Raw genomic sequence first — 15,003 nt, forward strand, 5'->3', positions numbered from 1 at the left:
CAAGTGTGAGCAAACAAAGTTTGCGCCTGAAGTATCTTCAGGACTAGGGTAAAGTGATACAACACCAGGGCAACTCGTTGTAAAGGTGGAGAAAGCTACCAACACTCCTAACTCAGTATCTCCTTTTATGCAAAACACATCTCCTTGCGGATATGTCTAATGTTATGCATTAAAGGAAGGGCCACTACCCATGGGTAGTGGCCCTTCCTTTAATGCATAACATTAGACATATCCGCAAGGAGATGTGTTTTGCATAAAAGGAAGGGCCACTACCCATGGGTAGTGGCCCTTCCTTTAATGCATAACATTAGACATATCTGCAAGGAGATGTGTTTTGCATTATAGGAGATACTGAGTTAGGAGTGTTGGTAGCTTTCTCCACCTTTACAACGAGTTGCCCTGGTGTTGTATCACTTTACCCTAGTCCTGAAGATACTTCAGGCGCAAACTTTGTTTGCTCACACTTGGATAAAGGATTAAACTAATTTTATTAACCTCCACAATAAAGATTACACTAAGTCTATCACCATCCCCTACATCCAGGGCACCTCTGAAAAAATAACCAATATCCTCAAAAAATATGACCTTACTTCCTGTTACAGACCATATAAAAAGTTGGCATCCCTTATCCGCTCTACCAAAGACCAACCACTTCCCCTAGACCTACCTGGTGTATACCAGGTCCCTTGCAGCTGCAAATTGTCCTACTTTGGCCAAACAGGCAGAACAACAAATATCAGGATTTCAGAACACCAAGACTACATCCGGTTTCACCAGTACAGCCGCTCCGGGCTGGCAGACCATGCCTTAGATACCCACCATAAAATTCGTTGGAAGAAAACAAAAATAATCCATCGCAGCAAGTTTAAATACGAAAGATTATTCAAGAATCTTCAGCAGCTCTAAAAAACATTCCTAACCTCAACAAATTTGGGTGCATGAAACTGCCCCAAATTTGGGAGACTTTCATTATGAGAACTTCAGCCCAACTGCCAAGACTACCAAATTAGCCCACAAGAGGGCACTATTAGGACTTTAGGAACAATATTAGTTTCTTGCTTTCTTCATTTGCTTTGTGTTAGTTCCTGAGTGCACATACCATATCTTTATGTTCCTGATGATGGCAATGTGACATTGCCAAAATATAGAAGTTATTCATTAAAGTTACCTTTAATTAATATACTTTATATGCGTTGTTAATTCCGTAAACTAATTACCAGTTAAGATTTTTTTTTCTCATTTTCTCCATGTGAAATTGCAAGTCATTCTATCAAGTAGTTTGTTTTATACAGCTGCCTGAAGCAAAAGTGTTGTCTGTATCCCTTGAAATGGATAAAATTGAGTATCATGTGGTTATAAACTTCTTTGTAAAAGAAGGTTTAATGCCAAAAGAAATTCATTCGAAGTTCATAAAAGCTTATGGGCACCTTCTCCTTCATTTTCAACAATTAAGAAATGGGCTGCCGAGTTTAAACATGGCCGTATCAGCCTTGAAGATGATCTACGTGAAGGACGTCCAAAAAGTGTAACACACCAGAAATCAGTGATCGAGTGCACGATATGGTATTGGATGACCGGTGAGTGAAAGTGCATGAAATTGCTGAGACTACAGGCATTTCAAAAGAACGTGTGGGATATATTTTGCATGAAGAACTGCAAATGAAAAAGCTTTGCGCAAGATGAGTGCTGCACTTGCTCACAGCAGATTAAAAATGCACTCGCATGAAAATCTCCGAACAGTGCTTGGAGCATTTTAACAAGAATAAAACTGATTTTGTGCACTGATTTATTACTATAGATGACACTTAGATTCACCATTACACACCAGAATCCAGAAACAGTTCCATCAGCAGGAAAGGTCATGGCATCGGTGCTTTGGGATGCCAAAGGCATTTTGTTTATTAATTATCTTGAAAAGGGTAAAACAATAACTGGGAAATATTATTCTGATCTTTTAACCAGACTAGATGAAAAAATTCGTAAGAAAAGACTGGTTTGCAGAAAGAAAAAATCATCTTTCATTGGGACAATGCACCTACTCACAAAGGTCTTTTTGGCATTGGGAAAATTAAGGGATCTGCACTATGAATTTTTGGAACATCCACCCTATTCCCCGGATTTGGCTCGCTCTGACTTCTATCTCTTCCTAAAACTACAACTCTTCCTCGCTGGTCAGCGTTTTTCTTCGAATCAAGAGGTGATTGCAGCTGTAGAGGGGTATTTTACAGATCTCACTGAGAACCACTATAGGGACAAGATAATAGTGCTGGGGCATTGCTGGAATAAATGTATTAGTCTTAAGGGAGATTATGTTGAAAAATAAAAATAATTTTGAAATTATAAATTCATTTTTTCATTGTTAGGCTGAAAACTTTTCAGACCACCCATGTAATTAAAGATCTGAAAATTAGGAGCTAATTTAGATAGGAGTTACCTGAAAACTAATACCCCAATTTAGAAGACAACTGTGGATGGTAATCCAGTAACGAACTCTTTAAATGTGTTGAACTATAATCTTATCCTGCATACAATCCCTATTGGGAGGTACATATGTAACTAGGAAATCATGTTCAGCACTTACAATGAAAATCAAATTAGTATTGAACATTATTTCCTGGTATGAGCTTCAGTACTTAAATAGTACTTACTTGACACACCACACCTCATCTTCCTCTTTCATACCTTCCACCTATATACTCTGGAACCATCTTCCCCATTCCCCGCACTATTTTTCCTAAGAACTACAAAATCCAGTTTAAAAAAAAAAAAAAGTAAAATTCCTTCGTTCATCTTGACTACTTGCTCACACACACAGCATTGATGTGCTGTAGGTTTTACAACCTTGTGTGTAAGACTGATACAAAAAAACTACAATGGCTGGTTCCTATGTTTTGAAGCAACATATACTTGCATAATATTAAAATAGCTAAATTAGCTGATAGTCCTAATGAAGCGATAAGATTAAACTACTACTCAGGCATCTATGCTACAGCAGTAACACTATTCCTATTGGAAAATAAATTCTGTCTTCCGTCTGGAAGGATCGCCTGTTCTGTACATTTTATTCAATATTTAATTCAGTACTTAAATAGTACTGGAAGGATCGCCTGTTCTGTACATTTTATTCAGTACTTAAATAGTACTATTTGTATAGTCTATTTGCACTATAGAGAATTCACTGGGACAATAGGCATTATTATGGAGGGTAGTTTGTTACTGTGAATTGTCTTTAGCACAGCATATTGCCTATGGACTCTGCCAATATTGTCTTTTCAGTTGTTTGTTACAGCAGGAATCAACTCTAATATAGTTGATTCTGTCAACTGTTCAGTTTTTTTTTTTAAACAAAATCTTTCATTAAGATTGTAATAAATACACATTTTTTGAGGGGAGGGGGGGGAGGGAATTGCTATAACTGGAATTAATGCAATCAGCTTCAGAAAATCTATCCCCCACCCCCAGAAAAAGAAATTTCATTTATTTTATTATTATCTTTTTAAATTCTGTTTGTTTATAAAGCATCAAATGCAGAGATTATCTGTTTTGCATTTTTCTACTAACTATAAAAGTATAGTTAACTTTAAACTTTGCATCAAGTTGCTAACAAAACTGCTTATAAGTCGACAGATAAAGAGAATAATAATGTAAAGAGAATATTACCTTCACTGTTAATCCATTGTTTTCTTCAATAATGAGTTTATGTTTCTTTTTAAGAGCTTCCATTTCTTGTCGTAATAACTTGTAAACCTAATCATAATTGATGCAAACAAACTAATTAGACATATGTTCCAGAGTATTAATATACATTCTCTTAAATTACTATACTGCATGAATGGAAAGATTAAAAGAAAAAATTAGAATAGATTAAATAGATATTAAAATGGAGGATATTATATCAATAATATCCTCCATTAATAATAAAATCAATAATATCTTACTTATGCCAAACTGGACTTTTGGCTCTACATCTCAGTAAGTGATTATGCACCTGCTGCTAGTTCACTTAAGATGTACATAACTTTCTGACATAGGATTACTAAGGTCCTGAACAAAGTTTTTGCTCTCTTTATGTTTTTGTCTGGATCTTTAATGAGAACCAATCATTCAAAACTGCTGTGAGGCCAGTGAAATCTAACTTTAAGACATTCTGATTTTAAGCACTAATAAAATGCAAAGAAATGAACTACTGGGCAGAGCTCATCTTCTAAGTAGTGCACATCAAGGCAACTTCAATGGCAAAGTTATCTGCTCATAAGCTCTGTGGTAAATTTTGAAACTCTTAAGTTGCTTTCTATATTTGGCTATAAAGTATGGATGGATCCATGGTTTTCGTTAGCTTTCAATTTACAGATGAAGCAACTAAGGAAATAAGGCTTTTTCTGTGAGTTCTTGCAGGTTTGCCTGTTTTGCAGGATGAAAAACTTTACCACCCCAATAAGGGACTAGCTTACTCACCATAATAAATTTAGTTTAATCCTTTATCCAAGTGTGAGCAAACAAAGTTTGCACCTGAAAATATCTTCAGGACTGAAGTAAGGTAGTACAACACCGGGAAACTCGCAGCAAAGGTGGATCAAGCTCTCAACTCCTTGTCTCAGTATCTCCCATAATGCACAGCACATCTCCTTGCGGACATGTATACTGCTATGCATTAAGGGGAGGGCCACTACTCATAACGGTTTCGAACCTTTATTGAGGTCTCCAGGTGTTGTTTGTACTACCTTACCTCAGTCCTGAAGATATTTTCAGGCGCAAACTTTGTTTGCTCACACTTGGATAAAGGATTAAACTAAATTTATTATAGTCTAACCAAGTGAAAAAGAAACTTTCAAACATCTTTCTCCAAATCCAGAGTAATTTAATAATAAGGCGGCACACCTTTTGGCAACTCCTATAGGTAAGGATGACCTCTCCTATTGCTTCTGCCTTAGTATCTCCACTCTGGGCCTGGCTCCCGTTGACGAGACAATTTGCTCAAGCAAATTCTCTTACTTTGGACAGACAGGTAGGTCTGTTCAGAAATGCATCTTGGAACATCAAGATCACATTCGTCTCTTTAAACCACAAAAATCTGGCCTCTCTCAACACGGAATTGAAAATCCAAACCACAGGATCCATTGGGAAAAGTCTAAACTTTTACAGAGATCTTTATATAAACATGAACGTTTATACAAAGAAAGTTCTGAAGCCCTACTACACAGACCAAACTTAAACCGCAACGACGTTCTTACTATTCCTAAAGTATGGGAAATTGTCATACAAAATTGGGTTAAATAATTAATTTTTTATTTATTTATTTTATTTATTTTTTTTTTTGTAACAAGTTACGCACGTTTAATGAGATTCTATTGTAATCATGTGCCCTAACTGTATGTCATTCCTATTATTGTTTTAAACTACTGTACTGATGATGATGTCCTAAGATACTTAGGATGAAATATTTACAATTAAATAATTTTCACTGTGGTTAATACGTGTGTTTCTTTTTAATGAAACCTGTGGTGCGATCACAGGTTTATTTAAATAAACTTGTGATCGCACCACAGGTTTCATTATTTAAAAAAAAAAAAAAATTGATTACAACTGTTCCACAAGGAAATTTAAAGAAGCTGCACTAATGCTTAGGACTCCTACACAGTGCAATAAAAATCAAGGCTTGATTTTACATCAAGTGTGGTCTGCATTCATCAAAAATATAACTGCCTTGGACCTCGGATATAGCATGCATGAGCCACAGAACGTGGTAACAACCAGCAATGTTCCAATATGCATACAGTAACGAATGTATCATTTGTATTCAGGTTTCTCAATTATTTGACAGTTGTAAAGTTATAAAAAACATCTAATGTGTAATTAATTGTCAATAAGCTTTCTTGGGGGAGACCACACTCCTACCAGGCGCGTCCCCCAGGTGGCAGATGGGGGAAACCCAAATGGGTTGCTCTGAATAAAGAATAAAGAGCCGTGGACCAAAGGATGTAGCAGAGGCATGGCAAGCTGGCTACATTATTATGCCAGTAATGTTCATGAGCAGGAAAAAGTCTACAAACTAAGATAGTGCTACTGCGTATGGGACAACCAATGCGCCTACTCGAAGACCACAGAGTAGGTGAGAAATCAGCAATGTGGTCAGCCAAGGATGTGAAACATGTAGCCACCCTCAACATAAGATCACTATACCGACCTGGAAAATTTAAAAAGACTGAAATGGAGTATTTTAGTTTTATCAGAGACACATTGGTGCGAAGATGGATTCATGGATTTACCAGAAGGAAGACTGTACTTCTCAGGAAGAGAAGATAACATACACAGAGGAGGAGGAGTTGCATTATTAATTGAAAAGAAACTTACACACTCAGTAATTGAAATAAACCCAGTGTCTCCTAGAATAATCACAGCCAAACTTCAAGCAAAAGAAAAAGGTCAAACAATTAAAATAATCCAAATATATGCACCAGACAGTAACCATTCAGAGGAAGAAATAGAAAATTTCTATGAAGAACTACAACAGGAAATAGATAATCCCAAAAATAGAGAACTCATGATAGTGATGGGAGATTTTAATGCTAAAATAGGACAGTTCACAGCAGACAAAAAAGATGTGATGGGGAAATTTGGATACAGAGAGCTTAACGACAGAGGAGAACAATTACTCCACTTCTGTAAAGCAAACAATCTAATGATTACAAACACATCGTTCTATCAACACCCTAATAATAAATACATATGGACATCCCCAGATGGTAATATAAAGAACTGCATATACTATATTATCATAAACAAACAATGGAAAAGATCAGTAAATAATGTACGAACATTAAGAAGTTTTGATTTTGACACTGACTACGAAATATTAACTGCCAAAGTGAAGATAAAATTCAACAGGAAAAACAATATCAGAAAAGAAGAAAGCATCAACCTATCAAAACTAAAAGATAGCTCAAGCAGAAGTTGATTTTTAGAAGAGATGTGCTTGAAATTAAAACCCTCCATCTTCCAGAACAGCGGAAAATACTGGGAAGAAGGAAAGAAACAGTGTTATCAATTGCAAAAGACACTCTAGGTCCCAAATCCAAAATAAACAAACAGTGGATAACCCAAGAAATCATAGCTACCATAGAAGAGAAAAGAGAGGCCAAGATACTTGTAAACCAACAAAACAATGAAGAGAATAGAGAAAAATACAGAGCACTAAAAAATAAAGTTGATAACCTATGCAAAAAAGCCAAAGAAAAATGGTTAGAAGAAAAAACTAAGAAATGCCAAGAAGCATACCAACAAAACAACCTAAAATCTTCCATGATACTGTAAGAGAAATTACAAAGGAATTATCAGCAAAAGCAGTAACAATGATAAACAACAAGATGACTGAAACCAGGAATATTGAATATATAAGAAAAATCTGGTCAAACCATTTTAAGACTATCTTCCACCAAGGAAACAAAACTGCAATGCCAACAATAAAAGAAAATAATGATCACCCAAAAATTTTACAAGAAGTAGTTAGATACGCAATAAAACAGATAAAAAACAATAAAGCACCAGGCATTGATACTATCCCTACTGAACTGTGGTCATATGGAGGCAGCACATCAACAGAATATTTAACAACCCTATTCAATAAAATACTACAAACAGGAGAGATCCCAGATGACTGGAGAACTGGAAACATCATCCCAATATACAAGGAGACAAAAGAGACTGCAGAAATTACAGACCAATCAATTTACTCCCTCACACCTATAAAATATTCATAAGAATTATACAAAATGGATTAAAAAACACCTATGAAGAAATGATAGGCATAGAACAAGCTGGTTTCCGAGGAAACTATTCAACAATAGACCAAATTTTCACATTGCACCAACTAGCAGAGCTCAGCTGGGAAGACCATACAGAACTATATTGTTGTTTTGTGGACTTTAAACAAGCTTTTGTAAAATTTCGTATAAAACAGAGAAATCCTTCTTAAAATTCTACTAGAAAAAGCAATAGACAAATATATAATACAGTTTCTGATAAAATATTACTCTAAGACAAATGCAATAATTAAAAAGGACACACTCACAACAGAACCCATAGAGATCCAAAAAGGAGTAATGCAAGGATGCCCATTATCCCCATGCCTATTCAACATATATCTAGAAGAAGTTGTAAAGAAGGCAATAGACAATGAGCCTGGAATCAATGTCAATGGTTTAAACATAAATAATATCAAATATGCAGATGATCCCGTCCTTCTTGCTAGAACCCCAAATGAACTACAAAAGTTGATCAACAAGCTAAACGAAACCTGTAAAACATATGACATGACAATGAATATATAAAAGACAAAAGTGATGAAAATAGGTAGGAATCGAACTACCATCTCAGCCACCCTAAACGGAGAATAAATAGAACAAGTAGACAACTTCATATACCTTGGATCAAAACTAACAGAAACAATAGATGAACTCAAAACAATCAAACACAGAATAGCGATAGGATGGACCACCATGGGGAAAATTACAGAAAATCTGGAAAACAAACAAGATATCTAAGCAAGCCAAAATCAAATTATATGAAGCAATTATTATACCAACAGTCATCTATGGAGAAAAAGCGTGGACAGTTAAAAAAAGAAGAGAAAAAACTGCTGGCATTTGAAATGAAATGCTTAAGAAAAATAAATAGAACAAGTTGGATAGAAAAGAAAACAAACATCACAGTCAGACAAGAACTATTGTATAAAAAGACAATATTAGAAAACAACAACTGAGATGGTTTGGACACACTGTACGCATGGACGCAGACAGACTTCCTAATGTCCTAATCAATACTTTTCCAACTGAAAAAAGAAGACCTGGAAGACCAAGAATTATCTGGTTGAAATTAATAAAGAACATCTCGGGATGCAGAACATATAAGGAACTTTTTTTGAACAGCAAGGAATAGAGAAGATTGGAAGATCCTGCTCAAGAGAAGACTCAACCCGTCTTAAACGGAAGAGAAGAAGAAGCTTTTGTTGTGTTAAGCCTTTATATACCATTACCCCAAATAATGATATATAAAGTATAAGACATACATTATGTAAGTCTTACGATGAACGAAACTTGTCGGGTTTTTTTAATTGTTTATTTATTAAGAAACTCTTTATATTAATGTGGTTTCAATACTGAAAACTACCTACAGAACTGCTTAACCACAGAAACCTACGTCTACATAAGAGTTACATAATCTAGAAACCTACAGACCAAACATGGTTTCCAAATAAAGCAATGAAAATTATGATATATTAGAAATTCCTATCACTTCCACGAGATTGTGCAAGAGTTAGATTTTTTGCATGGAGAGTGGCAAATAAGTGGAATGAGGTAACAGATACAGATATGCTTTGTCAGTGACACCCAGTTAAAAGAGAGCTATGACAGGCATTATTTGAAGAAAGTTCATGATTAGAAACTAGCCATGAAATCCTAACTGTGCTTGACTATTATAATACAACAATTAGTGCATCCCTTGATAGTATATACTCAGAAACGCTTGTACTGACTGACTGGGATTTATATGAGTTAGATATGGCTGTCCAATTCTGGAAATATTTAATCTATCATTTTTGGTGAAAATATGCTGATTGATTGAATAACTTACAGGATTCCTTAAAACCACGTTTTAATATAACGTAGGTAACAGATGCCTTTCCAATCATTTTAGGCAAAACAGTTACAAGACATGATCAAAAAGAGCTACTTTCTCATAATTAATATTCTTAATGCGTTGTTGGTAATTGTTTGGTATATGTTCATACATGTTGTTTTATTGGGTTGGCAAATAAGTTCGTTCGGTTTATGCATTAGTACAAGTTTATGCCGCTTTGCCTGTCGCTATTGTTGTGCTACCGTGCAACGTTATTGCGCAGTTGAAAGGCGACATCTCACATAACCTTTCAGTGAATTTTCGTTTGGCCTACTTCAGTTGCGTGTGTAACATATTTTTAGAAATGGAAGGAAATAATGCACATTACTGGCATATTTTGCTTTTTTATTTCAAAAAAAAGGCAAACGAGCTGCGGAGGCCAATAAAAAATATGCAGCATATATGGGGATGGTGTCTTAACAGAATGCATATGCCAAAAGTGGTTTGCCAAATTCCGTTCTGGAGATTTCAACATCAGTGATGTGCTTCGAGCCGGTCACCCGATCGAGGTTGATTCAAGTGTTGCGAAAGACAAAAATCCATCACAAACATTGCGAATTTTTTAAGAAACAAACATACAAACATACAAGAGTTGAAAACCATTTGCACAAGCTGCGATATGTTTCAAAAGTCAATGTTTGGGTGCCACATAAATTGACTGAGGCCAATATGACTGCTCGCATATCCATCTGCGATTCGCTGTGACTTCGCCAAGAAAATGACTCACTTTAGAAGCTGATTACGAGAGATGAAAATTGGGTTGTGTACGATAACATGGTATGTAAAAGATCATGGGGGGGGGGGGGGGAATAAGAGAAAACTGCTGCAAAAAAACTCGAAAGCGAGACTGCACCCAAAGAAGATCATGCTCTCTATGTGGTGGGATTATAAAGGTATTGTCCACTACGAGGTGTTACCATCAGGCAGAACGATTGATTCAACTGCCTATTGCTCACAGTTAACGCGCTTGACCCACGCAATTAGCACAAAACGTCCTGAAATGGCAAATCGGAAAGGAGTTATCTTTCACCACAACAAAGCCAGACCCCACACATCGTTAACAACCCGGAGTAAATTGTTACGTCTTGGCTGGGATGTTTTGCCGCATCCTTCGTATTCACCGGACCTGGCACCTTCCAATTACAACTTATTTCAATCGTTGCAGAATTCTCTGAACGGAAAAATCTTCGCTAATAAGAAGGCTGTCAAAACACACCTGAATCAGTTTTTCGCCAGTAAACCTCAGGAGTTTTATGAACGTGCCATAATGAAGTTGGTGGACAGATGGCAAGAGGTCACTGATAAAGAGGGTCAAATATATAACTGACTAGTATCTTCTTCTTCTTCTTCTTCTTCTACGCGTTATTCCCACTTCCTATGCAGGGTCCGCATGTTACTTAGATGCGACTTCTTGTTAGTACTACTCCCAACCGACCCGTCGCCTGGTCTGCCGCTGGGGGGGGGGATATATTTTTTTGACTGTAGAGGCGTATGTTCACGGGGCCGGTTTGCCTGCTTGCGGGATGAAAAACGCCAGATAAACTAGCGGAAAAAACCCTACTGTCCGCGCCCAAGACCGGCTAACTTGGCTATGCCTGAGGAAGATCCTCAAATTCCTCACGTTTACAACGGGAATCGAACCTGGGACACTCCTTCCCCAGGCATATGGTTGCGAAGCACAAAGCCACTAGGCTAACCGCGCGGTATATAACTGACTAGTATGTATTATATATATTAAATAAAATGTGTTTCATTCCACTCTGAAAAACCGAATGAACTTATTTGCCAACCCAATAGATCTGAAAGAGACCTGACAAATCGATTCATAAATTTATGAAAACAGAATTTAAATAAATGTTGTGAAGATATATTGATATTCTAAGATTTTGGGGATATCATTAGAGTCAACTAGTTAATTCAGTACTTCTTTCAAAAGAACAAAGAGCCTCATTTGAGAGGATTCCACATGCAAGATTGTTATACAAACACAAAGAGATTGGTATACAAAATAAACTTATGACGTATAACAGAGCTGGTGACTGATAAATATCAGAAAAGGATATATGATGTACAGAGTCCAAGAGGAGTGCCCCCCCCCCCCCCAACACACACACATCTAATCCACAGACTAAAGGTTATACAATACCCATAACATATCAGTGCCGTGTGTGTGTGGGGGGGGGGGGTAAACAATGGTATACTACAGAATTCTCTGTTTAGGTTACTGCTGCTTAACTTTCATATTAATAACATTTGGAGAGGTCAAAAGGGTGATATCCAGTGATTTGCTGATGATAATAAGTTTGGAAAAGTGATATGCAATAATTAATAGACAATAATTCCTCCAAGTGTACACTAAAACAAACCGTTTTAGTGTACACTTGGACAAATATGGACAAATGATAATGGATGTCAGTTCAATGTTCCAAACAAAAAGAACTGTTCTATGGGAAGTGTTAGATCATGAATGAGGCCTGCCTTTATTAGACAGACACTCATTCCTGATCTAACAATGAAAGGAGCTTTAAACTCCTTTCATTGTTATGGCTCTTTGGACTGGTAGTCCAAAGAGCCATGTCAAGTGATTCTAGCTCAATCTAGTATACAAATTAGACACATTAAGAATAGAGTAGTTAACACCCCAAAGTATGATCTAACAATGGCGCAGCCGACAGGATGTGACTAGGTTCTAAGAAAAGTGATAATTTGGATCTATCACAGTAAGTAGGTCTCGACCTCAAACACAAAGACCAGGCAGTGAAAAAAAAAAAAAAAATATATATATATATATATATATATATATAACAATAGATAGAATAGAACCAAGAGTACAGGTATGGCCACACCATCGAGTTCAGAGCTGAGTGACTCTGAATTCTTGAAAAGTGTAAACCCCCAACAAATTATTCCCCAATTTTCCAGAAATGATACAGATGATGTCAAAGCATTTTTTGACTATGTAGAAGAACTTAGGAAAATAGGACGATAGAGCAACTTTCAGCTACTTGTCCTCCTGCGCAGCAAACTAGTTGGCAGGGCAAAATCCTTCTACTCGTTGCCCATAATAAAGCAAACACTAGAATACCAGAGATTTAGAGAAGCCTTGATCTCCCAGTTTTCAAAAACTAAAAATGTTGGACCCAACCTTTGGAAATTACAAAGGATAGTCCAGAAAGAAAAGGAAGGAGTTTCACAACAGGCTAATCACTCTGGCAAGCTCCTTAAGTGTACCCGATGAGGAAAGATGTCACTTCGATTGGGTTGTCTTTCAACACTTCTGAATCAGGCTAAGACAAGATCAGAAGGAAACAGCATTTGGAAAGGGAATAAGTGATCCAAAAAGCTGCTATGATGCAGTATTAGAGTGAGAGCAGTTACTTGGGGATATTCGCCCTGCAACTGCCATAGGCTCCATCAACGTGACGTGATCAGAGACAACAGGGATACCATTAAGAAGCATGCATTGAACAAAATAGAAGTAAATAGGAAGGAGAGAGAAAGGTGCCAAAGAAATGAAGCCCAAGACAGAATCAATCTGTAGCATCAACCTTAAATCCTGTGACGTCGACGATGTTCGTTCTATCGTCACACAGGAGATAGAGAAAATGCAACAACCACTTATTGAGCGGTTTGACACTGCATTCGATAGGTTAAGGATAATCCCTGCTGAGAATCAGGAAAACATTCCAGGCCAAGAAGAGAAGATCGTAAGTATAGTGAAAAGGGAAGTTGAGAGACTGCAAACACCTTTGCTTGAAAAGATGGACACCCTCGTGAAAAGATTCGACCAACTACTCCCACCCTCAAATTTAGCATCAGGCAGTGAGAAGAGAAGATCACAAGAAACCCCCCTTGATGCTATTCCTGCAACAAATTGGGTCACATAGCACGTGACTGCTATGCTTCATCTGGCAGAATACGAACTAGATAACAGCCTGAAGCAACTTCATATGTGTGCATAAAATCTCAAAAGAAGAGCAGAGGAAACCTGGGTAAGTGGACACCGGGCATGTCCATTGACATGACAACATATGGGAGGAACCTTAAAGGAATTGTCGACACTGGATCACAATATTCTATGATTTCCGAGAAGGTTATCAGAAAAATGGAACCTAGAGTGAGTAGAAGAGTGAGACACATGAAATACCCCATCAAGGTCTTAGGCATATCCCCCCCCCCACAACGCGAATTATCAGAAGTGTCAGGTTGAGAGTGCGTTTGTCGAAGTTGGGCCTCTGTGCATGGCACACTTTCCTTGTCATACCCACAGGTTCATTACCCCACGAAGGACTAATTCTGGGGGAGGATTTTCTCAGGAAAAATGACTTCGCTTGCAGCTATCCAGGAAAGATGATTCAATCCCAAAAAAAAGGAAGCTCTGTTACGATGAGACCGACTCTAGGAAGCCCGAACGGAGAGGGTGGTTCTCTGATCCATGTGGCTGACAAATCAAGGGAGTCTATCCCATCCAAGGAAAGGCAACACCATATTGGTAAGACTCAGCTGGAGTTGGAAGGGCTTGTTCCACCCCAGAAGATGAATGAAATCAAAATGCTGAACACTGAAGGGAGCTCTCAGGAAAATGGAAGCCATGTCGTAGACCAAAGGACGGTGATAAATGCGTGGAAACAGAAGACAGCATGTACACTGAACTGACTAGAATGCCTCAATGCCTTGATAAAGAAAAGGAGAAACGGAAGGGAACAGGCAATGAAAAAAAAAACAATTCCATGATTAAAGAAAATCTTTGGTGAAAAATATTTTAAGAAAAAAAAAGGGGGGGGGGCTTTGTTAGATCGTGAATGAGGCCTGCCTTTACTAGACAGACACTCATTCCTGATCTAACAATGAAAGGAGCTTTAAACTAGAGAAAATACCTATACTGCTGGTCAAGATTTGTATTGGAAAGAAATAAGGAAGGGGGATAAAGTAAAGTGTAATATATAATTGTATACTGAGTGTAAAGTGTATCATATAATTGTGTATTGAGCGTGTATCTAATTATTAAGTGTATATCCATTAATTATTGAAAAGGAAAGCTTGTGAAATATTTAATATGTGTAATTTTAATGAAGGAAAATAATGTGTATAAATCGAAATAAAGGAATAGTATGTGTAAGCTATGGCAAACTAAGAAAACGTGACTGGTTCGCAATGAAGCAATTTGATGTGACCGTGAATGTAAGCTCCTTGGAAGAAAAAGGTAGGAAACAGAGAGTGAGGGACATAAGGTGAAAAAACAGGGAAAGAAAAGGAGGTGGGAAGTGAGGATGATCTCTGACTAGAAAGGGAAAGCTCGGGTCTAAGTGAAACCCGAACCGTGATGTT

General features: G+C 37.2%; 1 protein-coding gene across 2 annotated transcripts in view; it reads right to left on the reverse strand.

Moving 5' to 3' along the window:
- The window catches only part of Golgin104 (coiled-coil domain-containing protein 186), a 502,507-nt gene that overhangs the window by 340,894 nt on the left and 146,610 nt on the right, over positions 1-15,003 (reverse strand). For both annotated transcript variants that reach the window (XM_090392368.1, XM_090392369.1), the window contains exon 7: positions 3,661-3,747. In XM_090392368.1, coding sequence (XP_090248494.1) covers positions 3,661-3,747 — 87 coding nt within the window. The remainder of the gene's footprint in view (positions 1-3,660; positions 3,748-15,003) is intronic.

This window comes from Typopeltis vanoorti, chromosome 5 (genome assembly GCF_054136105.1).
Source record: "Typopeltis vanoorti isolate ZY-2024b chromosome 5, IOZ_Tvanoo_1.0, whole genome shotgun sequence".
Classification (NCBI taxonomy): Eukaryota; Metazoa; Arthropoda; class Arachnida; order Uropygi; family Thelyphonidae; genus Typopeltis; species Typopeltis vanoorti.